The sequence below is a fragment of the Apis laboriosa genome, unplaced genomic scaffold (assembly GCF_014066325.1).
Source record: "Apis laboriosa isolate Shangri-la unplaced genomic scaffold, ASM1406632v1 scaffold13_cov153, whole genome shotgun sequence".
NCBI classification, from domain to species: domain Eukaryota; kingdom Metazoa; phylum Arthropoda; class Insecta; order Hymenoptera; family Apidae; genus Apis; species Apis laboriosa.
In genome coordinates, this window is record NW_025221370.1 from 3,403,772 (window position 1) to 3,431,371 (window position 27,600).

A 27,600-nucleotide genomic window follows, 5' to 3' on the forward strand; every position below is an offset into this window, starting at 1 on the left:
TTTAAATTATTTAGAGTTATTTAGAATTTAATAATTCTTGTTTGTTAAGAAAAATTTTAGAAAGGGATGTATGAAATATATACTGAGGATTCTTATGAAGAATCATTGTTTAAATAGAATTCGCTATTTTTTCTCGAAATTTATTATTTCTTCCATTATCCATATCCTTCTTTCTTTCTCTTTTCTGCAATTTATCTCACTTTTATTCTTCATAAAGAAATCCACGTATTCGTCTAAAATTTATTACCCTAAGTGCAAAGTTATTATGTAAAATATTGCTTCTTTCCTCTGCAAAATGGAAAATTATTTCCATAAGAAACGCAATCGGTATAAATAAATAAGAAACGTAAAAACAGATCTCTAATCGAGGAAAGGAAAGGCAATTTTTCCATCCACAGTTTCAAACGCGATCGCGCAACCTTAATAAATATCTCTTTATTACGCTCTTCCAAGTTTCCAAACCAAGTTTCCTTATTATAAAACAATTATATTCTCACATAGCGAAACACTGTCCAATTATTTTATTAACGAACTGTAATTATCTACACTTTATCATGCTTAATCGTCTTCTCGAAAGTCAGTTCTTCGACCCGTGGAACGAATTATCTCTCCAGAAAAATCTCTCATCTCTTAATCAATTCTCCTCCTTGGAAAAACAATTTCAAATCAAACCTTCTATCATCAATCTTATTATTTTCAATTTTCACAATTTATCAAAAACATTCCTTTTCGTGTGGAAACGTGCATAATCGAGTTAATCATCCGTTCCAAAATCTTTCAAACATTTCTTTTTCTTATCTTATGTCGTTCTTGTGTTGCAGTGCGCCTTCCACGCGACCGAAGCCGTTGCGCGCCACAGCGTATTTGGCGATTAAGCGTCGGCACACGGCACCAATATATAAACATAAACACGCGGCGAAACATATATAAATGTTGGACAGAGATGCCGAGTTAGTTATCATCCGTGCATAATACTAGCGGGAAGATGGAATTCCTCAGCTTCGACGTGAAGAATCACACTCTTGAGTTGCGGAAGGCGGATGTGCCGAATCCAGGGCCGAACGATGTTCGAATCAGAGTTGCTTATTCGGGCATCTGCGGGACCGACCTTCATATATTGGAAGTACGTCGTCGTTCTGCTTTCTTTATCCGTTAATCGCGTTCCGACGAGAAGCTTTCGTTCGACGGCTTTCAATTGTTGATTGGATATTTGGAATAACGTGAAATTTCCTCTAAGCAGAACAATCCAAGATAACGTATATGAGAAAATTCCCTTTTTCTTTAATTAATGCGTTGATGTGGAGATCTCTGCATTTCATTTTGAGCAGTATGTCTTTTGTTATGAGTAATGAGCATGATGGTACAAAGTAAGAAACGAAGTTTGAATATGAATTTTTTTTTAAAAAAATATAGTATAGAGAATATTCTTAGAATAGGAATTCCTTTTTCTTTAATTAATGCGTTGATGTGGAGATCTTTGGAATTTGCATTCCATTTTGAGCAGTATATCTTTTATTATGAGTAATGGTACAAAGTAAGAAACAAAGTTTGAATGTGAATGTCTTTAAAATAATATAATGTAGAATATAATGTAGAAAATCTTCTTAGAATAGGAAAAATACCAGACATTCGTATGTCTATTTGTGATATTAGATGATTAAGAAAGATAAGGAGAATATAAATTGTCTTAAATTGGCGCCATCCAGGAAATTGTTACATAAAAACAAGAAGGAATTTCTTACATTGGAAAGAAAAATATTGTCGAGGGACAATTAAAACTAACTATTGTTATTCACTAACAATAAAGAATTTGATTTAGTTTCTTTTTTTTTTTTTTTTTTTTGATTCAAACTTTAGATTGAAATTTCATTTATATCTGATAAGGACGAAGCATATATGTATTTTTTGTTTTTTTATTTTATACAAAATAATCTCGTCCTACTAACGTTTAAATATTTCACAGCAAACACAATCTACTTGTTTGAAATTTTATACGATGATATGTGTATTCCTTTCCTTCCTTTTGAAATACGATCGCAATTTTTTGTTTATTTTTCCTGTAATTGCATGTAAAAACGAAATGCAATATCGTATGTGGAAAAAGATGAATAATTAAATATCTTTTTTCGCGTGAGCATTACGTTTTTTTCTTTTTCTTTTTCCTCCTCCTTCTCCTCCTCCTTTTATTGTTCTGACCTCACGAGACTTTACTACGCCGTTGCGATCGTACTACTAAAAAAATTGCATAATTCCTTGTAACACATACACAACAAGTATTTCCAGAGATAGACATTATGACCGCGTTAGCTTTTTGATAAATATTCACGAAACACGATATCAACCGTATATACAGTGCGCTTTATCGTTCCTGTGCATGTAACCACATTATACCGATTGGAATATTACCATGGGTATGACAATAATTCCCGCTTTTTTTTCCCTTTCCAAACGATGCGAAATAAATCTCGTGATACCGGGCCGAGACACGACAATGGAACGTTTCGTGATAAGGAAAAGTTCAATATAAAAATAAAAAGTAGATGGAATAAGTTGATAGTTGTATCGGAATATGATATCAGTCGTGAAAATTCTAGACGTTTAAAAAAAGAGATGAACGAAGAAAATTAATTAATTTCGATATTCTTACATTCATATATATTCCATTTCTCTAAAATTTAAAATCATTCATATTCTGTATAATAATTTTTTACAAACTACAACTAATGAAAAAAATTCTATTTCATAGGGATCGTTTCCATGCAAGAAAGATGGCTTTCTCACTCTTGGCCACGAATTTGCAGGCACGGTGGACGCGATTGGTTCCTCAGTGAAGAACTTCAAAGTCGGGCAAAGAGTGGCTGTTGATCCTAACAGTGGATGTAATACGTGCAACTACTGTCACGATGGTTCTTATCAGCACTGTAGCGCCGGTGGCATAAACAGCACAATAGGGATTTATAAAGACGGTGGATTCTCCACTCACGCTATCGTACCCGAAAGTCAGGTTCGTTCCTATTAATTTCACGATCGAACGAGCTAAGTAAGTTTTGTTAACTTTTTTTTCTCTCTTTTTTAATTTATTCAGGTGTATTTAATACCAGATGACGTCGAATTACATCAAGCCGTCCTCGTTGAGCCTTTGTCGTGTTTAGCTCATGGATGGAAGAAACTTAATAGCGTCAACGTTGGTAGCAACGTGCTCGTAATTGGCGCCGGAATCATTGGTCTTTTGTGGGCTTGCATGTTACATTTGCATGGGCTTAGAAAATCCGTGACGATCAGCGAGCCCCAGGAAAAACGGCGGAAACTGGTGACGAAACTTGGTAGGGATGAATCTCGTCAAATATTCTTATTTTTAATTTGCAAACGAATTGCGTTGAATTGAAAAAAATAAAGAAAGATAAAAAGTTTTTATTCTGAATTGTTCAGTAAGACTAAGAATATGTTTTAAACGTCGTATGTTTTAAATTAAATAATGAAAAGGATATCCGAGCGAGTGTATGAATTATATAATTGACGTGCAATTCTCTTGATAATTAGCATTATTTTCTATAATGATGCTTTTTTTTAATTAAATAATTAATCGAATTACAAAAGTTATCATTGATGAAAGAAAATTGCGATGACTATATTTTCTAGATCTGGATTTCGAGGCAAAGACTCCAGAACAATTAAAGAATTCGTATGACGTGGTCGTGGATTGTAGTGGTTCCGCACCCGCTATAGAAGCAAGTATTCCTTTATTAGCACCAGGTGGTCGTTTATGTATATTCGGAGTTGCCAATCCCAAAGCTAAATTCAGCATCGAACCATTCCAGGTAAATTAATCATAATTGTGTGTCATTCCATTCCCACGCATCTGAGTCATCATTTTTTTATTCGTTTTTTAATCGTTTCTTATTAAAGTAATCAATGGATAATCGGATATAAATTAATTATTAATTTAACTTTTATTCTCCAACAGGTATATTTAAAGGAATTGACGATATTAGGTGTAAACATAAATCCTTTCTCATTCCCCAGAGGATTGGGTTTATTACGTGCAATGGCTGATAGATATCTGAATTATGATAAGTTAGGTATTAAAGTATTCTCGTTGTCGCAATATCGTGAAGCTTTGGAAGCTCTGAAACGAGGCGAAATCAGTAAAGCAGTCTTCAAATTGTAAAAAGGAAAATTAAATATGAAATTAAATAATAAAATAAACATTTTTTAACAATAATTAAACATGTTTCATTATTTTGTTCTTAACATATGAAACAATAAGGTAATAATGTAAGAAAAAAATTTTTTACGCAATTTTCGTTTATTAAAATTCAATATTAGCCTAGAAGTAAATATAAAATTGCAAACTCGTAAAAAGGTCATAAAAAATCTTACTTATTCGAGATTCTACGTTTCTCAGCACTTATTATATGTGAAAGCTAGGAGAAAAAACAGGAAACATTCATTTGTATTAATATTATGGTATACATAGTGCAATTAGAATTACAAAATTACTTATTTTCTTAACGCATAATTAGAAATAAAAAAACTTCCTATTATATTCAAATATTTGTATAATTAAATTTATTCAATATTGTTTCTTTATTAATGAAAGAAAATATTAAAAATTAATTTTTTTAATGAAGTTATTTTATAACATTTCTTGTTATTTCTCATTACCTTTCATATTACGTCCCGGACGTATAAAGTAATTTGCCGCGATATCGATATAAGTCTTTCCAGCCTACAGGTCATTACAAATATTTTTTTAAGTTTAAGTTCCAAAAACGATCCCTGTTATGAGTATGCGGTCTTTTTATGCATTTGTTAATATAATAAAAAATATTCATGATCATAATTGTTATAAATAATTTCATCTACAATATACAATCTTTGATCTAATTCTAGAACAAATTTTACATGCTTTATCACGATCAAGATACAGTAACATGTATATTAATTTTTCTTTCTTTTTGCCAAACATTATATAACAAGGCAACTATAGAATATTGTTATTTCGAATTCCTCTAAACAGGACATTAACAAATATTTAACACATCCAAGATCAAGGAGATCTATACCATTTAGTTAAAAATTTTTCTAATTATCACTTAAAGTTATTGAATTGGAAAAATCAATTACAAAATAAAATAAAATATAAATAAACAGATAAATATGTATTAAATGTAATTAAAAAAAACAAAAATGAAAAAAAAAGTGTATATGACTTAGATCGAGAGATAGACATATAAAGAATTATATAAAAATTTGCAATGATTGTGAAAATAGTAGAGTTTTATATATAACTCTTTCTACTAAATTCAAGAAATATAAATCTTATTTATTTATCTTACTTTGAAATATGTTTTATCTTAATATCATAATATTTAATTTTTTTTTTCCTTATTATAAATAGAAAAAAATTATTCATTAGAAGTTTTATCAAAATATATTAATCTCGAATGTGTTAAATTGAACGTATTTTTGAATTCCTACTATAAACTATGTTAAAGGCTGATATATTTATAACATTATTATCAATCACTTCTTTGTGTTTATCAGTTGTACTGACATATGAAAAAGGACTAATATATCTATAAATTTTAAACTATTAATAATATCATTACTTTTTTTTTTTACTATGTATCACTATATATTTTTCTGGAATGTTAGTTTGTACCTTGCCAACATTTATTATATTGTTGGCCCCTAAAACTTGTATTATATTCGCTAATAATGATTCAATTTCATTTGTAAATAACTACAAAAATAATCATCTAATAAAAGTTAAAAACAAATTAGGCTCCTAAAGATATTATAATATTTCTAATGTGTATTAAGAATAGTGAACCATAGTACTATCAGCAACCATTTTGATAAGTTGCATTGATTTGCTGCTGCCCATTGAAGTCCAGGATAATTAATATTTGGCGTGGAAATTTCTGCAAATTTATATTCATAAATAATATAAAATAAATTTATATTATATTATATTATATTATATCATATTATACTGGAACAGCAAAAATTTCTATACAAAGCAGAACAAAAAACAACATACCTTAGAATAATTGTAATAAATAAAACTAACACTACCAAAGATCCTGAAGAAACTTGTGTTACTCCAGTCCCATAATAAAGAGCTTGGCCACATGCTGGTGGACACACAGGGACAGTAGTTTCTGCGCAAAAAAAAAAAAAGAAAAATCTAGAACATGCTAACTACTAAACTCAATAAATAAATGCACTGAAAATCAAACTATTAATTATTATGCAAAATAAATAAATAAAACTTATATTAATAAATAGGGATAGGTATTATTATTACATTAACATGCACAATCTATAACATATATATACATATTTATGGATTCTACAATTTCATAGCTATAATTAGAATTAGGAAAATAAAATTAATACTTTATTAAGATAAAATAAATAATTATAAATATATATGTATGTATATATAAACAGAGAGAAAAAGAAAATATATGTGTGCGTGTTAAAATACATACCAAATAATTCAACTTTCGTTTCTGCAGTTCCTAATTTATTAGCAGCTCTGCATACATATTCTCCATACTGTCTCTTTTCAATTGTGATCACTCTAATCGTTGTATCTGTATATTGATCTGCAGTTGCAAAATGTGATATGCTATAATGTTGATTATTTGATAGTTGAATATCATCCTTCAACCAAACAATAGCTGGTGGAGGATAAGCTTCTACATGACATTCTAAATCCATGTCATATTGTAGAGCTTGACCAAGTCTTGGTCTAGGTGCAGTGATCACAGGTGCAAATTCAACTTCTACATTAATATTTCGTCTAGCTCCACGTCCTACTCCATTTTCAGCTACACAATAATATGTTCCACGATCTTCTTTACGAATTGTAGAAATTTTCAATGTATTGCCACTATAATATTTTGGTTTATTTAAAAGAAATTCATACAAAGATAAAAGAAACAAACAAAAAATAATTATCTACCGGTAAATTGATCCTCCAGTTGGTAAAATTGCATTATTTTCTCTTCGCCATGAAATTCTAGGTGTGGGAAAACCACCAGCATAACAGTCAAGTTGCACTGGTTGTCCCTCAGTAACAACTAGAGATCTAGTTGAATTATCACTTATAATAGGTGGTCTACGAACTTGCAATTCCACATTTGCAGATACATAATTATTCAAAGATATTAAAATTTTGCATTGATAAAATCCAGCATCAGTCTCTTGTATATCTTTTATCTGAAATATGCATTATGTTATTACTTAATTACAATTTATAATTAGCTATAATTAAAAATATTATATGTATTAAATTTAATATTAAATTACTTGTAATATAAAGGTAGATAGAGCATCATCATATCTAAGAGCAAATCTAGTATCTCTTATAATTAAAGAACTACCATGTGAAAGAGGTAATTGATCATTAGCTATATTTTTATTAATTTTTGTCCATACAACTGGAAATTCAGGGGCATATTGAACTGAACAACGAAATTCAACGGAATCGCCAATATCTTTAATTTGTTCTTGTGAAATATATGATATTGTTGGTGTACGTTGACTATTAACTGAAAAATATAGTAATATTTCTATTTAAAAACATTATTCTAATTATAATAAGCAATATTGTATATTTTATATAATATTATTATATTATACTAATTCCAAAAAAAAAAATATAAACAAATGTAACAGATAATATATAACTAATTGCATAAATATTATATTATGTTGGTTATGTATAAAAAAATATTCTGTAAACATTAGATTTCACATAAAGATTATTGATATTTCATTCGATTAAATAGTTTATATTAAACAAATTTAGGAATATAATATTTATTTTATATTCAAAATAATATATGCAAATAAATATCTTTTACCTGTATATAAAAGGGCTAATACGAAAAAAGTATGAAGAGTCTTCATTGTGACACACCCCTGATGCTATGATGTTCTTATAATTCGAATAATCTTTTAGATTATTCTTTAAGTTTCTGATTATTAATTAATTTTTTTGTCAATATTATATCCACGTCTTAAGTTACATTAACAATGTTGACAACATTATATATCGTTCTTATTATTATTAGACGCTACTAAATAATAATCAAAAAGAAAAGGTACTCACAGGACAGGTGTCTTTTGATCGAAAATAAATATGGCGAATGACGCTACATTTCTAATCAAATGAAATACTGCAAATCAAAATATAAAATGTGTGATATAAATAAAAATATTAATTTTTCTATTTTTTAAATAATTGTTTCAATATTTTATTTTGTTTCTTTATGTATAATTTTTTATCTTTGAATTAATAATTTTAATAAGGTTAATAAATATGCAATTGATTTACTATGTTCATTCAAAAATTTCCAACGTAGTTATAGGAAATATACAAGAAATATAAAATAACAAATTCAATAATAATAAATTTCAATAAATTGCATTTATTATTCTTATAAAAAAATAAAACTATATAATTTCACTAAAAAAAATTGTTAAATAAAAATTGTAAAAGAAAGATTTTATTCTCATTTACATTAAAAATAATAATATAATAAAAAATATTTCTAATCATGATTATTGATCGCCTGAAAGAATAAATTTTGACAATAATTAATAATTAAATATTTATATGTTCTCTAAATATACTTCTTTTCATTATTTTTATTATGAAATTGTAAAGGTGAATAGGTATGTCATACAAATTACATAACAATTACAGTAAAATGTCAAAGTAATGTACAGTTAACAATGTACAGATATTTCCTATTGATTACTTTTTACTAAGGTTTTAGTTAGATACAAAGGCTACATTATTTGAGATCTATTTTTATATTATTTCAGAAAAAAAATATAGATATAATTATATAACTTCAAAATATTCAATATATTAGGATAATGATATTTTGATAATAAAGAAATTCAATTAATCCGAAAAAAAATATATCTTTTAATTATTAGTGTAACATTTTATAAATTTTTTATTTTATAATTATTTTTACATGAAAACTAATATAATATAAAGATAATAAATATTAAAAAATAAAAAACTTCTTAATTATTAGAAAAAAGCTAATAATTAAGCATAATAATAAGAAAAAGCATTATTAGCAAAGTTCGTTATTCTTAAGTGTCGATGTTGCGTGTGAACTTACGCTTATCCTTCTGTTGGTATTTCAAGTTCATAAAAGAACCACTTTGTAATACGTAACATATGTTGTGCTTATTCGGTAACCATAGAGATTCGAAAACCTCATTGTCCCGTGTATTTCTCTATTGCATACCTATACAAGGGTTAAAATCCTTGATGATCTTTTACGTGTGACATGCTAGTGTCATTACGTTCATACTAATACTACGCAAACTAGTGTATATGTCATGCAATGTATAGAACGTAAGTTGAATATTATGTGTTAATATGTGTGTGTGAACATTTATATTTCTACTTACATAATATAAATAGTATATCATATAAACGGAAAGATATTCAATCTAAAATGATTTAAAAAATTATATCTTTTAAAAGTTTAGGTATCAAGAAATATAATATATCAATGTGATTATAAATCTATGAGAAACACTCATTGTCATTCGTTATATTTGTAAATAAAATACTAAATTATACGATAAATATATATGTATATAGTTTGAACGTAAAAGAATATTGAAATACGAATCATGTTTGCGATATATGTTCTATTCATGCAAAGGCATGTATATAGTTAGTATTCGTAAATAACATACGCATGATCATGTGTGCAACATATAAGTATCATCCTACCACGAGGAGGTCAGTATGTGTCACAGTATTGCAGTGGAAGTTACCGGCATCATCTGACTAATCAAACATCGTTTGAAAATTAAGAATATCTTACAGAATTTTGAAAAAAGTGACAAAAATACAAAAATTGTTTTGTTAAGAATTAAGAATCAAAAAAAACACAATTAATTACAATTATTATTTAGTGATTGTGGGCAATATTAATAGTTTTTAACATTTCTAGCTATGAAGAAATAGTTTGTATACATAAAAGTGATTCATTTTTAATAAAATTACAAAACAATAATTAAACAATAATCGAAAGAAAAAAGCCAAAGATTAAAAAATATGATATGTGATCATACATGTTAATTAATTTAGAAATATTTAGAGATTTATATTTTGTCGATTTTCATACTGTGAATTGACATCAATTTTTTTTCTTAATTATTGTCAGTTATTTGTTAAGAATTATTGTTTTCCAATAATGAGATATATATTATGCAAATAAGATATCAACAATTAAAATTATAAATTATTAATGATTGAAATTATTAATCAAGACGAATTATAAAAGACAATGAAATTATATAAATAATTAGCAATTAAATTGACAATGAAATAGAAATTAAATAAAGAAGAAATATGTAATAAAATGTTCTGATTAAAAACATACGACAAAGTATCTACATAGGTACAAAATACATGCATTTTGAAATATCAATTATAGAGGTCGTGATTATCTAAAGATATCATGTCGTACAACGAATTTATGGATCTACCTTGAAGATCAAATATGAAAAACTGGAATATTTATATTTTTTCTGATGGACCAAACACATTCAAATCTTTTCGGATTGGAAAAAGTGATAATCATAAAATAGCAGGCTACTATTTCATAATTGAAAAAGAGAGGCTAAATGACAGCCTCAAACTATGATCGATTTCCATTTATTCGACGACTGATCAGATGTGATTATCATGAGTTGTACATGTAAATGTCGATCGAATCGGAATCTAACTTTTCATCGATTTATCGTTTTCTATCGATACATTATCGATCGATTAGCAAGTGAAATAAAATTATAAGTTAAAAAAACATTTATTGATGAATATAGTTGCATTTAATTTCATAATAGTTAATCTTTCTAAGAAAAATCGTTATTAAGAAAGAATTTCCGGTTCTGATATTGTAATATTACATATAACAATTCAATAAGTTTCTTGTTTATTTTTCAATCTCTGTAATTTGCATAATTGCCATGAAAATATGAAAACATTTATAAAATTATTATCATTCAATACTAATAATATGATTGTATAAAAAGTTGTGGTATTTTGATATTTTCATTATTAACGTATTGCAAATTAATATCATTAAAATGAAAAAATTGAACTTGCTCTTAGTTAAAAAAGAGAGCATTCTATCATTTGGATGTACAGAATGACAAGATTGTCGCGAAATATGCATTTTTTTTAAATATCATCGGTGACAGAGAATTTTTTGGCATTATTTATTAAATTTAATTGAACGCAATGGATAATAGTGAGCTTCAAGTCGAAGATGAAACACAGGTATTATATTTCTATATTCTTTTTTTTTATTTTTTATTTATTTTTTTCTTTTTATTTTCTCGTTAATAAATTTTATGATCTATTTTACGATCTACATATAAAAGATCTATATGAATTTTTAATGATACTATTATGAATAAAAACAATGAATATTTTAAAAATTGCATCGTCATTTTATCTTGATCTAATCAATGAATCTTTCGAATAAAATGCACGTAAATAATCGATTATTAAACTAGTCACGCATTATTTATTCTATAATATGCTATGCAATACAAATGAAAGATATTTACGTGATAAATGTTTCTATAAATAAATATTTCATATCATTAAATTATTAGTAGTACATAATAATAATAAGTTAGGTAATACGAACAACATATTAATGTATATAACTAATTGAAGATTTTACTAACAAAATAACTATCGAAAAATAATAAAACATTATTCTATATAATTCTAATTTTTTTATTGAAAAACAAATAAATAATTTAATAATTTAATAAATATATATTGGATAAAATATAATTAATAAAAATTATTTGTTTAGAATAATCACAGTAGACGACAAAGTTTGTCTACTAGCAATACAATTATTACCGAATCAAGCTCAAATGAATCTCAAACAAATGTGAATACAACGGGAACGAGGAATTCGCCATCGAAAGCATCATCAACTAGTTCTTCACCCCAAAAAACAACTTCAGTAATATCAAATTCTCCTACTATGAACAAAAGCGTAAAAATTGGAAATAACAAAGAAATAATATACGAAATGAATAAAAATGGTATTCAATCAAATGAATCGCCAAAAATTAACAAGAAATTATCTAGAACCAATATTTATCCATCGGGAACAAATTTGACTGCTCGGGACGCTTTTGGTAGGATTCAAATAAATTTTTTGATTCTTTTTTTTTTTTTTATTTTATTTCTTTTTTCTTTAACTTTTTTTATTTAAATTATTTGAGATGTAAAAGTTTTTTAATTTTTTTCTATTTATATTTAAAAAATATATAAAGAACATTCGAATTAATTAAGAAGAACTTGAAAAGAATTCGATATATATAATCGGAATAAGTATTTGCAATTACATGTTGGCCTTATAGTTGAAATAGGCCTAAGTCAATAAACTACGATCAATATATATATGAATGTCAGTGTGTCACGAATAATAGATATGAATAATATATCCGTAACTTCATCGCAACCGTAAAGACTTTATGACTATCGGACCATCGTCAAACCAACACGTGTCTCTTATTATTATCTTTCTTTTTGATTTTATATAACTTGAAACTTTTAATGATGATTACTATATCCTTTATATTACTTTAAAATTTATATGACATACGCGATATTGAGCATACATTTATTACATGATCTGGATCTTCAAGGTAAAAGGATGTTGATTAGTTTTATTTAACTAATTTAAGTAAGGTATAATAACAGATTAAAATTTCATGCAACAGATGCTGACAATTTCATTTATACATTGAAAAGCAATTATATTTTTTTAGAAAAATAATATTTTTATATAAAGTCTGTTTATTTTATATATGGCAATTATTTAAAGAATAATTATTTTACAAATAGTTACATAATTACAGATAGTTACATATTAATATATTGAATTTTAAAGTTTTAAATTAGTTTGAAAATGTTTTTATCCTTAATAGGTCCTAAACTTACAGTACCAACGACACCAGAAGATACACCACCATTACCAGGAACACCAATATTTTCTAATGATGTACCAAGAGATTCTTTGTTACAAAAGGATTCATCTTCAGAAACGGAAATAGATCCTGAAACACTTTATTTCCGGTCTGTAATGACATTAGTTCGTAATCAATTAATTTTTTTTAACTAACTGGTTTTCTTTGACTTATTCTGATTAATTTGATTTTATTTTTTTTTCTTATAAAAAAGTAAATTCAAAATTAAATTAATTAATTTTATTCATAATTAGAATTTTAATTCTAATATATATTATTAAATTATATTATTATAATATATAATATTTTATTGTTGTGTTATATTTTAATATTTTAATTAGTAGTTTAAAAAAAATAACAGTATGTAAAACAGGCAAAAATAATATATCTAGTTATATTAGAATATTCTTATCAAGGATATTATAATTAGAAAATAATATATGTATATGTGATATTACAAAAGCCACGATGTATAAAAAAAGTTTATATAATTAATTTTCTTATTGCGTGACCAGCGAATTAGATTATTGCGATTTTATGTCTTAATATGTTTATCTGATTTCTTTCGTTCGTGTCTAATTTAATTTTAGATTTAACGATATTATCTATTTTCTTTATTATTAGATTATTTTAAAAGAATCCTAATATATATTTAATAATCTCATTTCTTTTTCAAAGAAATTATTTGTTCGTTGATAATTTTAAAATAAAATTAAACAACATTTAAGTAATTATAATTTAAATTATAGAAATTATAGAAATAATATTTGAAAGTCTTTAACAATTTTTAAAAAATCTTAAATTAGCATAAATGATCTTAAAATCATCTTAAATCGAAAAAATAAAAGAAATAAAATAATCTTCATACAATTTTAAAAACGTCTTCAATTTTAAAAACTTAAAACGACTTGAGAATGAAATGACTGAAGTAATTTTATGATAAATAAATATGAAATAAATTTATAGAATTAACTTTAAAATTATTTTAAATAATCTTGAAATAATTTACTTTAGGATATTAGTTTATAAATAATGCAGTTTTTAATAATCTTTTAGGAAAATTTAATATGAAATATTTCTTGATTAATAACAATTAACAATAAATTTTAATTATTATAATTTATTAGATACGATAATAATACATTATATATATATACACATATTACTTGCAGAGATGGTCGTAGACGCATTGATATGGTTTTAGTATATCACGAAGAAAATAATGGAGTAATGACTGAATTAGAAGCGCGTCGAAAGGAACAAAGACGTGTTTTTCAACAGAATTTATTAAAAGAAGGTTTGCAATTAGAATTAGAACCAAAAGAAAATTCTTTTGACGGAAAAACTTATTTCTTAAAGTTGCACATTCCATGGAAAATTAAGGTTCAATATGCTGAAGTAATGAATTTGAAATTACCCACTAAAAGATTTATCACTATATCTGTTAAAGCTTGGGTAAGTTTATGAAATTTTTCAAAATTTAATTACTTATATTTATATCAATGTAGTTTTCTAATTTAAAATGTCCTTTAAAGGAAATTCTTATCTTTTAATGAATAATTTTAATATTTATTTATATTATTTTATTATTAGCAAAGCAATGAGGATGTAAAAGAAAGTCCGAAATTTTGGGAAAGATGGATACAATGGATAAAAGAGATACATACTTGGGATACAAAAAAGTATCCGGAAGAGCCTAGCTTTTATGATAGCATTGATTCTGGCGATCGAGAAGAAAGGTAAAAATGTAAAGTAAATTAAATATTTATTTACTTATATATACTATATTTTTATAGATTTGTAGTAAAAGATAGAGATACAGCTTATACTCCTGCTCAAAGATCTTTAATAGTAATGCAAATTTTATTGAGAGCACGATATGATGAAAATCACGAAAAGGCAGGTATCCGAAGACTTTTAGCAGATGGCACTTATCTTGATTGTTATTCTCTGCATGAGGGTCCATATAATAAACCTGGATTAAATGGTGAAAATTTAGATAGATACTTATTATATTTAATATGGGCTAGACCTTCGCAATGGTAATTTTATTATCATTTATTTTTTTAGTTTAATTATATTATGAATAATATTACGAATATAAGTGATTGTATTTTATTAAATAATTTTTATATATCTATTTTCTATCTTTATTATTTCTTTTAGGTACAAAAGACAACCTCTATGGTTAATCAGACGATATTTTGGAGAAAAAGTAGCTCTTTATTTTGCATGGCTAGGATTTTACACAAAATGTTTATACGCACCAGCGATTGTTGGCCTTTTGTGTTTTATGTATGGCGTAGGAAGTATGGATGGACCTGACAATGTACCGAGTAGAGAAATATGTGATTATAATATAGCAGGTATTTTTATTTTATACAATCTTAATCTTATTTCATAATTTCTCATTTTACTAACAAAAATCATTTCTCTTAGGAAATATTACATTATGTCCTGTCTGCGATAAAGCATGTACCTATCAAAGACTCGGCGAATCCTGCTTATTTTCAAAATTAACTTATTTATTCGATAATCCTGCTACTGTCTTCTTTGCTATTTTTATGTCATTTTGGGGTATGCTATATAATTTATTTTTTTTTTGGGGTATAATATATAATTTAATGTCATAAAGAATATTTTTTATTTTTTTTCAATGTTTTAGCCACGACATTTCTTGAATTATGGAAACGAAGACAAGCTGTGATAATTTGGGAATGGGATCTTCAAAACGTTGAAAGTGAAGAAGAACCTCGACCTGAGTTTGAAACTACGGTAAAAACATTTCGAATAAATCCTGTGACCAGAGAAAGAGAACCTTACTTACCAGTATGGTCTAAAGCTTTACGTTCTTGTGCCACGGGTTCTATAGTATTTTTTATGGTAATTATATATCTCGTGACATTTATTGCAATAAATTTTATTATAATAAATTTTAAATAATAAATTTTAGATATGCGTTGTTTTGGGTGCTGTACTGGGAACTATTATTTCTCGAATATCGTTAGTATCCGTATTTTATGAAGGTGGAGGTCCATTTTTACAGAAACACGCAAAGATTTTCACCTCTATGACTGCTGCCCTTATTAATTTAGTGATTATTATGATCCTTACACGAGTGTATCATCGTTTAGCACGATGGATGGTGAACATGGAAAATCCTAGAACACAGACTGAATACGAATCTAGTTTTACATTCAAGATATTTTTGTTCGAATTTGTCAATTTCTATTCATCCCTTATTTATATAGCCTTCTTTAAAGGAAGGTTTTATGTTCATCCTGGAGATGCTGATGCAAGAGCTACAGAATTTTCTCGTATAAAAACAGATGTGTGTGATCCAGCTGGATGTTTGTCGGAACTTTGTATACAACTTGCTATTATAATGGTAGGCAAGCAATGTTTCAATAATTTTGTAGAAATATTATCACCAAAAATGTGGAATTGGTGGCGTAAAAGAAATCATATTGCTGCTACGAAAGATCATGGCAGACCATACACTTACTGGGAGAAAGATTATCAATTGCAAGACCCTGGAAGACTCGCGCTCTTTGATGAATATTTGGAAATGATTTTACAATATGGATTTGTGACTTTGTTCGTCGCTGCATTCCCGTTAGCGCCATTGTTTGCGTTATTAAACAATATAGCTGAAATACGACTAGACGCATATAAAATGGTAAAAGAAGCGAGAAGACCATTAGCAGAAAGAGTACAAGATATAGGAGCTTGGTATGGTATATTACGTGGAGTAACTTACGTTGCTGTAGTATCGAATGCATTCGTTATTGCATACACGTCAGATTTCATCCCTCGTAGCGTATATGCTATCGTTTACTCACCCACAGAAGATTTAGTGGGTTACATTGATAGTTCTTTATCAGAATTTAATACATCAGATTATCGAGATGATATGAAAAGCGATATGGATACTCGTCATCCGGAAACATGTCAATATAGAGGCTACAGAAATGGACCGGACCATGCTAACGATCCATATGGACTAAGCCCACAATATTGGCATGTTTTCGCAGCTCGTTTAGCCTTCGTTGTTGTTTTTGAACACATTGTTTTCGCTTTAACTGGCATAATGAGTTATGTGATACCAGCCGTGCCTCGTTCTTTGGCAACCCAACTTCAACGAGAACGTTTACTTGCTCAAGAAGCTAAGTATGAAAAAGGTATAAAAAGTAGAGAAGATGATGATGATATTTTATCGATGCTTAGAGAAGCAGGTAGCATTGGAAGAGCTGCAGGTGGTGGTAGAGGTAGTTGGGCAAGACGCTTTAGTAAATTAAGCGATGGCTTAGATGCCCATGTTGATGTAGCTTCCAGACATAATAGAAACAGTGACGGTTCGACTGTATGGGAGGTAACATGATTTTAAAATAGATTCATAGATATATATAGATTGTATTACTTTCTTAGAGATACTTAAAAAATATTTTTTAAATACCTCGCTTATTTGTACAAAAACTATTTACTTATATAGTTATGTAAATAATATTTCTGATAGCAAAATCCTATATAAATATTGGAATAACAAGTACAAATAAATAGAATACTAATTGTGATATTTTAAAAAATTGCATAAAATATGCGAATAAGAAACAAAAAACAATCAAATTAACATGTGATGTTGTAATAAATGCCAAATGTATATCAATACTTTTCAAAGATATACCGAAAATTATTTTAAAAATTTTTAACATTTGATCATATGATTAAATATATGTGTGACTTATATAATACTTTCAGTATTAATATATACGTAATTAAAAAAATCCTCTTTTATAATACATTGAATATGGTACTCTATTTTCTATAATTATACTTCTTTAAATAATTTTTAAATCATAATATTACATAATAGAAATACGAAAATACCGGTTAATAAAAAATATAAATAATAGTCGAATTGTGTTTCTATTGCTTGTTATCATTCATCATCAGTTGTTAAATATTTAATAATGTAAAGGACAAAGGATTTTCTCAAAATTTACACAATATACTCTTTATTGTACATAATTTCAATATTTCATTCTCCATTTTATGCTTGACATTATTACAATAATTACTATAGAATATATTTATAATAATATACATGTACATATTTACTTTTTTTTTTGCTATTGATTCACGATTTATATGTATAATTTTATATGCATATTGGCATATAATTCATTCCATACTGCACTTTCTTGCGTCTTCTGCTTCCTTTTTAAAATCTAAAAGTGTATCACAGTTGTGTTGAGGGATAGATAGGGATCTTTTTTTTACTTTTTTCTTGTTTTAAAGAAAAGGAGACCATTCGGATGACTGAAATCGATATATAGTCCATTCAGTCAGATCTCCGGATCTGATGGACACATGAATTTAAAATTTTTTAACTATTCTAATTAATAAATTCTAAATAAATAGTAAACGAATGCGATGAAATGTATCCTACATTCCTCAATCTGTTTATAATGTTATAATATGCAATATTTATCCTATTTATACAATCATTTACATTTTTTTTTAAAAATATATCGTTATAAGCGTTTAAGTGACAAATCATAAAAATATAATTTATCATTTCATGTGCAATTTTAAAAATGAGAAACAATCTTCATGTTTTCTTATTTGCTTTTTTTTATTCTAAATTTTCTACGAATAAAATCATTTGTAGCGATCCATCTTATAATAATATATATTCTTGTAATATTATTGCTTTGTTTATGCTAAATTTACATTTTTTTGGGCATTTCGTAGAAAAAAGTGTATATATATATATATATATATATATATACACACATATACGTGTATACGCATGCATACGTGTGATAAAGTTATTAGATAAAATGTTTTTTATAAATAAATGTTTTCGCCTCTATATTATTGCAGAAATAATTTTGGTTTTTTTTGCTTATTTTTATCAGTATGTGTATTAGAACTAACATGCATTATATTGCGATACATGATTCAGATATGCAAAATTATCAAAGCAATTCTCTTCTGTTAATTTATAAAAATATTTTGTAGATTTGAACAACAGAAATTGATATATATATATATTTTTTTAGTTAGGCAAACTGTTGTACAAATTTCATTTTTAAATATCTTTCAAAGATGAATAGCTTCAACTTAGTTTATTCAATCGAACAGGATATAAAGCCTTATATTTACTATATAGTCACTATATAGTCATTTGGTAAAAAAACCTCTAAAAATATACTATATGCGATAAAACATTCTATATCCTTTCGAAAAATAAACTTTCAATAAAAATATGTCACATATATTAAAAAGACAAATTGTAAAAAGGAATGTAACAGCATCTCATCACGTATAAGTTATATCACGATAAAATTTTCGTTGAATTATTCTCTCGCATCAATGCATTTACCAATTATGCTTCAAATATTTGACTAAAAAATTGTGGTAAATACATTAATATGGAATTTTGAATGCATTCCTATGAAAGTTTTTTGTAAAAATGTTACATAAACAGTATGAATTTGTAAAATATACTGTATAAGCAAAATATTCGATTCAACTAATCTTTCTGAGTGGACTAAATCTCGATTTCTAAATTCCAAAAGATGCGATTTAATTTAGGTAAGAGGTAGGAAGATGTAACACTTAACTAGATCCAGGAGGAGCATTGAAATTAAACATGGTAGTTGGTGGACGTCCCGGCAATGGTTTTGGCGGTAATCTTGGTGTTACCGATCCTGAAATTCATCATAAATATTGTGAAAAAATTATAATGAAACAATTATATGCAAGATGAATTTGGAAAATTTAATATTAAAATGTAAAATTTAAAATATAAATCATATAAAGATTTCCAATTTTATATGAGGAAATTCTTGATATAATCTAATATTTTTACCATTAGGTTGCGTAGGTGGAAGTTTTGTAGGACTGGGTCCATTGAAAGACATATGTCTTCGTGGATGAACAGTACTCGAACACGTGTTTTCTAACGTCGAATTCCGCCTAGCGAGTAGCGCTGAACAACTTGGATTTAACGTTGTAGGAAGGCGAGGTGGTAACATCACGGAAGGTAAATCTTTTCGTGGCGGTAATGGTGGTGGAGACGTACCATCTCGTGGAGGAAGTATTGGTGCATTTGGAGCTTGTCTCGCCTATATATCCAAAAATAAATGATACAAAACATGTTATAATATAAAATACATAATTTGAATAAAAAATAAATTAAATGAAATTTTTTTAATAATTTACCTGTTGTGGTGACTCACTAATAGAACTTTCTCGTTTCCTATGAGATCTTGGTGGCAAAGGAGGCGGAGGTTGAATAGCAGGTATGTGGCTAGGAGAAGGAGGAGGTGGCATAGCAGCACTAGGACTTCCACTTGATGATGGCATACCAGTTAAAGCTCCCATTACACCTATTGTACCAGAATTAAAGCCAAAATGATTCTGTGGTTGATGATGCGGAACTGGCAAATGACCAGGTGATCCTAACTGTGGACTGCTACCTGGTGAGCTGATCGAAAGTCCCGACATACTGAGAGGACCTGGTGAACCTGGAGGTTGAGCTGTACCTGTATTAATAGTAACATACATCTACTATCTAAGCATACTACATAATAAAATAAAAATAATTTTATTTAAAAGAAATAAAATTTGTAAAAAGCGCATGCTAAATTCAATATTATAGCATACAAACCTCCTAGTAATACAGGTGCAAAAACAGTGTGGTCCCCTACATGAGAAACTATAATATGTGAAGTGTGTGGAGGAGTTTCTGGTAATTCTGGTGGTGGAGCTTCCGGAGGAGGATCGTGTAATCTAACACTTGAAGCTACAGCTTGCAATGGAGCTGGTAATTTACCGCTTAAACTTCTAGCTTTAATGCCTGGTGATTTTAAGTTTAAATCCGGCCATTTACGAGACTACAAAAAAAATAATAATTAATAAAAATGATATTATTATACGCATGCTGTATTGTAATTTAAAAAAAACTTACAACTCTAGGAGGTTGTCTACAACCTCTGGGTTCTACTTCTAAACTTTTATTATACAAATAATTGCTTATATCGGCTTCTTTCATATTAGGATCAAAAGGTGACAAATTTTCAATGAAATGTCTTATTCTAGGCTCCACTAAAAGACAATACGGTTGATTTTGATACTGCTGAATCTCTCCAGTTATTTCTGCCACTTTTCGCCGTTTACTAAAGTTTATAAGTTCTGGACTTCCTCGTAGATAATCCGGATTACCTTCTTCAATGTGTAAAATATTGGTCAGGTACATGCCTACAAAAATTTATTTATAAAAATTTAATCAAAAATTAAAAAATTAAAAAAATTTAACAATTAGGTTGTTTTATTCCTTATTATTTACCAAAAAATGGTACACAAGGTGGATTAATAGATCGTAATTTTTCTTGATATTTTCGAAAATGACCATTATTTAGTTCTCGAGCTTCTTCGAGAGCTTTTTCCAATCGTGCTGGTATTTGCTGTAAATATAATAAAATTTATTTGTTTTTTATATATTAAAATTAATTAAAAATTTTAACATAAAAACATACTTGAAATGTAAATTTTAACCTAAAAACGGATGCAGATCCCATTGCGCTAACAATTGCTAATACACCATTAAAATTATTAAGATCTTGAAGCACCATCATAATTTCAATTGCTCGCGATACAATTGCGACTCTCTCTTCTAAATTTTCAGTTTCTACTATTGTTTTTTCCAGCCACCGTGTAAACTATAAAAATTAAAAATTATTTAAAATTTTTTTAAAATATGTAAGATGAAATATGTATATATAATATAAAGTATATAAAATATTACTTACATTTGTTGTATGTTTTATCATTTTTAGTAAATTAGGTGATGTTTTCTCTTTATCTTTCTTAGTCCATACTGATCCAACTAATTCTGAAGGTTTTACAGTTCTATACAACTCAAACTCTAATAAAGTTAATTGTCTTGCTAATTCAATTGGATGTAACTATAATAATAAAAAGTGACTTATTTTCTACATAATATAAATAATATTAATTATATTTATAATATATTACCGTTAATATTCCCCATTCTTCTTCAGGAACTTTTAGATGCCACTCAATAGGTGGTGGAGATCGTTCAAAGCTAAATGTAATAGGTCGTTGCTCTGAAGGTTCACATTTTCTTTGCACAATTTTTATTACTGAATCTACCCATTTTCTCATAGATTTTCCACTTACTGTATCTAGAAACGATTGTAATCTTTCTAAAAGATTTCTATCGCGTTCGAAATCATAAAAATGATGATCAACCTGATATAAAAAATATTTAAATAAGTATTATAAAATTATAATAATTTAAAATAGTTATGTTAAAATTACAAACCCAATGTCTTAAAACATTTAAAACTCTGAATTGAACAGGTTGACAAAATTCTTTTCTATATCTTTTCCAATCTTCTCTAACAGTTGTTTTACAACCAGAAGATTTTTCTTCCTCACCATAAACTAATGATGGATCCGGTATATCGAATCTTTCTATTAATAAAGTCAATAGTTCCTGTGGTGAACAGAAACTCCTACAAAAAGAGAATAAAAATTTGTAATTATTTTAATAATAAAATTTAATAATATGTTATATAAATTTTAAAATATTTATGTACCTATAAGTAGTAAGGAATGTTCGTACAAAAGCTGGATCAGCATATATATGATAAGTTAATCTTTCTACCAATTTAACCAAAGTTGCACCTTTAATTAATAGTACACCTCCATTTTCTCTCGCTTCTAAAACAATATTTTCTGGGCTATCCTGTTCGGCAAATTTGTATAAATGTGGTGGAGGTAACTTTAAAGGATGCTTCCTTTCCTCATCTAAAAGGATACTGTCCAAAGTTCTTTCTAACATACTCTTTGTATTCAACATTACAAGATCCGCCATCCAACTATTTTTATCTTCGACGGATTTGGCAACAAGAATAACATTAGGGTGGTCCCTTGGTGCAATTTCAAAGGCATTTTTTAATTCTAAAAAATAATTACATATATTTCATTAATATATGTTAATATATGTTCATTAAATATAAAATTAAAATTTTAAAAATATTAAGATATATAATTATATATAATATATAATATATTAAGATATAAGATTATAATAATTTTTTTTTATTTATTTACCTTCAGTATCCTCTCTATCAATAATATCCACTTTTCTAATAAAAAATCTTTCTTTTAAGCGCAGTTCACCTTGGTGAGCTGGATGACCTACCACACCAACTGCTGCAACAGTAACGCTAACCCTTTTACCACCACTTGGTTTACAAAGAACTAACAAACCATCGAAAAGAAGCGCTCTTCGTTCTGTTAATCTTCTTCCATTACTTACCTTTCCCAACATATCCTCTATATAAAAAATATAATAAAAATATACTACTATTAATTTATATGAAAGAATAAATAATAAAAAAATAAGAATTATATTTATATTTTTCATACCACGTATAAATTCGTTACAAGATTGTCCAACATCTCTTTGATCCCAACCATCGACAGTTTTTTGTAATTCACTAGTTTTTTCTAGTGCTGCTTGCCTTCTTGCTCTACTTTGCATTCGTAAACCTGTATCTTTTTTTGGAAGACTCGCCGTAGATTGTAATAATTCCATTTGAAGTGGACTTAAAAGACCTTGTACTTGTTCCAATGTTTCACCATCTTCTATATTTGGTGTACGTTTCTGTAATACCTAAATAATATAAAATATTATTCAATTATTAGAATAACGTACATAATAATATATAATTATAAAATTATTTTTTATAAAATATACCTTTATATAATGAAAATATAAAAAACAATGCCATACTGGTTGTAATAAAAGTTTTGGCAAATAATATTTGACAGCTTCTTTAAAACCATGTCCTGCTGCTCTTAATGCAGCATTAGCTTCAGGTCTCGATAATAAATTCGTTAAAACTTCTCGACAAGCTGGACTATTAATATCTTTTGCGTACCTAATATTAAAATTTGTATTAGTAATTTTAAACCGATTATACTATTAATTAATAATACTATACACACTTTATATAAACATCAAATTCTGCTGCTTCTGCTAATTCTTCAAAACATGAGCCAACTGTAGGTGTTTGTTTTTCTTCTGTAATTTCCATTATATCTTCTAAACTACCAAGTAATGTTACAGTAACTTCATAAATATCCATAATATTACTAAAAAGTATTTCAATTTCAGATTTATCTTGTGCTAATTTTGCAATTTCTTCCCGAAATACCTATTTAAAAAAGGAAAAATTATTTTTTACTTAATTAAAATTTTTTTTAAATAAATGAACTATTTTACCTTAATTATCATATGAAGTTCACGTAAATAGTGACGTTCATCATGTATAAGATCCCGAACAGATTCTTCATAAGTTTGAGAAACAACTGCACCTAAACCACTTTGTGGACCTTCTGCGTAATCATCTTGATAAAATAAGTCCATTAATACCTATTAAAAAATGACTAATTATTTATCAATTATAATGTAATTATTGATACATTACATACAAAAATATGGCATAAATATGCTTTTTAAAAATTCACATTACCATATCAGCACACATTGCAACCCTTATATCTTCACAAGATATCTCCACATGACGTATGTTCTTGACATAATTTCCAGCTAACTGAAGAGAAAATAGTCTTAAAGATTTTCAGAAATTAATGTTAATAAGTAATATATAAAAAATATAATAAGAGCTTGAGATTATTATTAATAGAGATTGACAGTCTTTACCAACCTTCAAAATATCTGCAGAAATATATTCCAAAACTCCTACCACAAAAAGACTAACTTGTAAATCAATTTTTTGTTGTAATACTTCCTGTTAATATAAAAATAATATTTATATATTATATATTTATATAACTATATTTATATACATAAAAATATGTATAAAATAAATTTAATTTATTTTATTACTTTTTGTAATAATTGATGAATTTTGTCAACTGGAAGAACTAATGGTGATTTCTTTTTTCCCTTTTCCAAGGCATCTCTTGCATCTCTGAGTGCCCATCTGTCAATAGGTGTGGGAAATGTACGTCTTACTCTTTCTTCCACATCTTGAGGTGTATGCGGTGGAGGATGACCACACAGCATTCCCAACAGCCTTAAGATTAAACTCTCAACATAGTCTAAGGCATCTTGTCGTGCTTCAAGACTAGGATGTACTTGTTCTAATACCTATTTTATATTAATTAATTATTATTATAATAGCTATCATTCAGAAGAAAAAGATTATTTAAAAAAAAACAAACATATTATCCATGATTTAAAATTGTTACCTTTTTAGTCATACTTATTTACTATAATATATTGATATAAAGGATATTGTATATGCAAAATTGTTTATAATTAAATCATTTAATAATTGTTTATAATTTATTCATTTAATAATTAATTTTAGGATACATGGATTATTGTTATTTAAGTTTAATTATTTAAAATAAAATATTTAATAATTATATCTATATTTTTTTAATCATTATCATTTTTTAATAATTAAACAATATTGTAATTATCAATTGAATTATACTTTTAAAAATATATATATGTGGAAGAATAATCATTGAGAAAATAATTAAAATAGATACATAAAATACTTAATATGATAATTAATGATTTAAAAAAAACTTCTTTTCCAAATAAACTTTTCATTAATAACTTATTCTCATAAAAAAAAAAAATAATTAGTACATTAAATAACAGTATCCTTTATTCAAGATACAGATACAAACTGTTTTTAACAAAGTTGTATTACAAGAACATGCAGTGGTTAATTTCCAAAATATTTATTTCGTATGACGTATATGAAACATAACATTTAGATGAATCCCAGGATCGAATATTATTGTTACGCTCTTGGGACACAACAAGCTTGGTGGAACCTGAAAGGGCATAAAATACTCGCATGCATATCGCGCAACAATGACAATAGAACGAATCGACGAAAGCTTATCGAGGGCATCAAAGCATAGTGAGACAGAATCATTATAAATTTCGTATTATAAAATTCGAAGAGAATACCTTGCGTAGGGAGTTGACAAATACTCCCTTCCACTTCGCGATGTTCTCTTCTTTCTGAAAGTCGTAGCCTGACGGCTCGCCTACCACTGACGCCGGCGACGAAAACATCTCCACTGTCACGTCCCCGGACGTGTGTGGATCCAGCGACCGGCGGTAATTCGGCCCGCCACCGCCAGATGTCTACAATTTTCTCGCAAGTGGTTACTCCAATACACGTTTCTACAAATACAAGATCCAAGCCTAACCTCATATTTCATGCATATAAGGCAGGGATCAACAACTGTGTTCAACCAGTAGAACTAAAACAATACCTGTCTTTTTTTTTTTTTTTTTTTTTTTTTTTTTCTTAAGAATTCCGATTTTATTTCTTGATTTTACAATTACTCCATGTTTTCTAATGCCATTAATCCGACCTTTTTAGGGCGTGGTTGGCAAAAGTTTTTAGAAGTAAAGAAAATTCCAACTTCGTTTTCGGGACCCTAGGATTTTCCAGGATCTTTGACAACACTACCACGTTTTTATATATACGTTTCTTTTCTTAAAAAAAATCACGCACCCGATAGAATGTTAGCACTATAAAAAATAAAATACACTCCGGAGAGTTCCCAAATTTTACAAACAGCAACATTTTGTTGGGAATCACAAAAACTTGACAGAGACGTCTGTCTGTCCGTCAGTCCGTTTCTCAAGGCACAGACATCTCTGAATAATGCGACAACTAAGCTACTTGATAAAATTTCTTTAAGATTCGTACAGTTGTATCACTCATTAAATACATCTCCGAGGCTAACTCGAGAAATTCCGAGTTATGTCGTTTGTACATTTTATGCGATATTTTCACTTGAATTTTTGTCAGAACTTAATACGAATACCACTACTATTAAAGAATACTATTGCGCGACTCGCATCGATCGATAACTGCGATAATACTGTCTCCAACGAGATTTGCGATTTCGAGATATTTCACTATTATAATATCGATTTTGACAATGAAAAATTTTTGAAATTTATATAGTAGATTTTTACAAAAAATCTATTTAATTTATATAATAGTCTAAATCTATACTTTGAATTTTTATAATTATTCTGAAAATAAATTTATATAATTTTTGAAATTATAATTATTTTAAAAAATGAATTGTAAAAGTTGTTAATATTGACGAAATATTAATCTAATAATGCATATTATAATATTATGAAAATTATAAAATTTAAAATATAAATTATAAATTTAAAATAAAAAAGATATTTAAATAACAATAATATTTTAATTATTTTTTAAATTATTTTTTAATTATTTTTTAGCTACATTAATTATTAATAATATTATATATAACAAAAGTTTATACGTAATAAGAATGTTATATATATTTCAAGTAATTCTCACTAGATGGCAGTAATAGGATCATTAATGGATATTATTTCATAAAACACAAAATTGATATGAAAGATATTATTTCATATAATTTCGTCAAATAAATCAT

At 27.1% G+C, this 27,600-nt stretch overlaps 4 protein-coding genes across 10 annotated transcripts; 2 read left to right on the forward strand and 2 right to left on the reverse strand.

Moving 5' to 3' along the window:
* The first annotated feature begins 966 nt into the window (after positions 1–966).
* Positions 967–4,222, forward strand: LOC122721064 (D-altritol 5-dehydrogenase-like). The gene is made up of 5 exons (XM_043948287.1): positions 967–1,123; positions 2,747–3,004; positions 3,086–3,323; positions 3,640–3,818; positions 3,965–4,222. Exons 1-5 carry the CDS (start codon positions 986–988, stop codon positions 4,166–4,168), a joined length of 1,017 nt encoding a protein of 338 aa, XP_043804222.1. The 5' UTR covers positions 967–985; the 3' UTR covers positions 4,169–4,222.
* Positions 4,223–4,370: 148 nt separating this feature from the next.
* Positions 4,371–8,161, reverse strand: LOC122721062 (lachesin). Its single transcript, XM_043948286.1, has 6 exons — positions 7,881–8,161; positions 7,324–7,565; positions 6,977–7,233; positions 6,501–6,904; positions 6,047–6,167; positions 4,371–5,927 (listed from the first exon to the last, which is right to left on the reverse strand). The coding sequence occupies exons 1-6, from the start codon at positions 7,924–7,926 to the stop codon at positions 5,906–5,908; spliced, it is 1,092 nt and encodes a 363-aa protein (XP_043804221.1). The 5' UTR covers positions 7,927–8,161; the 3' UTR covers positions 4,371–5,905.
* A 1,672-nt stretch (positions 8,162–9,833) lies between these two features.
* On the forward strand, positions 9,834–17,558 carry LOC122720834 (anoctamin-4). Of its 5 annotated transcripts, none has more exons than XM_043947859.1 (10): positions 9,834–10,735; positions 11,889–12,222; positions 13,018–13,165; positions 14,229–14,511; positions 14,650–14,795; positions 14,853–15,098; positions 15,223–15,422; positions 15,496–15,633; positions 15,722–15,939; positions 16,010–17,558. In XM_043947859.1, the coding sequence occupies exons 2-10, from the start codon at positions 12,066–12,068 to the stop codon at positions 17,435–17,437; spliced, it is 2,964 nt and encodes a 987-aa protein (XP_043803794.1). In that variant the 5' UTR covers positions 9,834–10,735; positions 11,889–12,065; the 3' UTR covers positions 17,438–17,558. The 5 variants fall into 5 exon arrangements, with proteins under 5 accessions (XP_043803794.1, XP_043803795.1, XP_043803791.1 ...); XM_043947860.1 differs by having other exon boundaries at positions 11,889–12,044; XM_043947856.1 differs by lacking the exon at positions 9,834–10,735 and adding an exon at positions 11,042–11,338.
* Positions 17,559–18,054: 496 nt separating this feature from the next.
* LOC122720953 (protein son of sevenless) lies at positions 18,055–27,018 on the reverse strand. Of its 3 annotated transcripts, XM_043948093.1 has the most exons (22): positions 26,428–27,018; positions 26,117–26,335; positions 25,010–25,273; positions 24,828–24,911; positions 24,633–24,713; positions 24,383–24,532; positions 24,106–24,314; positions 23,855–24,038; positions 23,524–23,770; positions 23,206–23,430; positions 22,689–23,052; positions 22,412–22,604; positions 22,102–22,338; positions 21,876–22,031; positions 21,603–21,785; positions 21,413–21,530; positions 21,035–21,324; positions 20,735–20,960; positions 20,287–20,609; positions 19,934–20,189; positions 19,686–19,772; positions 18,055–18,284 (listed from the first exon to the last, which is right to left on the reverse strand). In XM_043948093.1, the coding sequence occupies exons 2-22, from the start codon at positions 26,222–26,224 to the stop codon at positions 18,238–18,240; spliced, it is 4,032 nt and encodes a 1,343-aa protein (XP_043804028.1). In that variant the 5' UTR covers positions 26,225–26,335; positions 26,428–27,018; the 3' UTR covers positions 18,055–18,237. The 3 variants fall into 3 exon arrangements, with proteins under 3 accessions (XP_043804028.1, XP_043804029.1, XP_043804030.1); XM_043948094.1 differs by lacking the exon at positions 26,428–27,018 and having other exon boundaries at positions 20,287–20,591; positions 26,117–26,410; XM_043948095.1 differs by lacking the exons at positions 25,010–25,273; positions 26,117–26,335; positions 26,428–27,018 and having other exon boundaries at positions 24,633–24,709; positions 24,828–24,895.
* Positions 27,019–27,600: the final 582 nt, after the last annotated feature.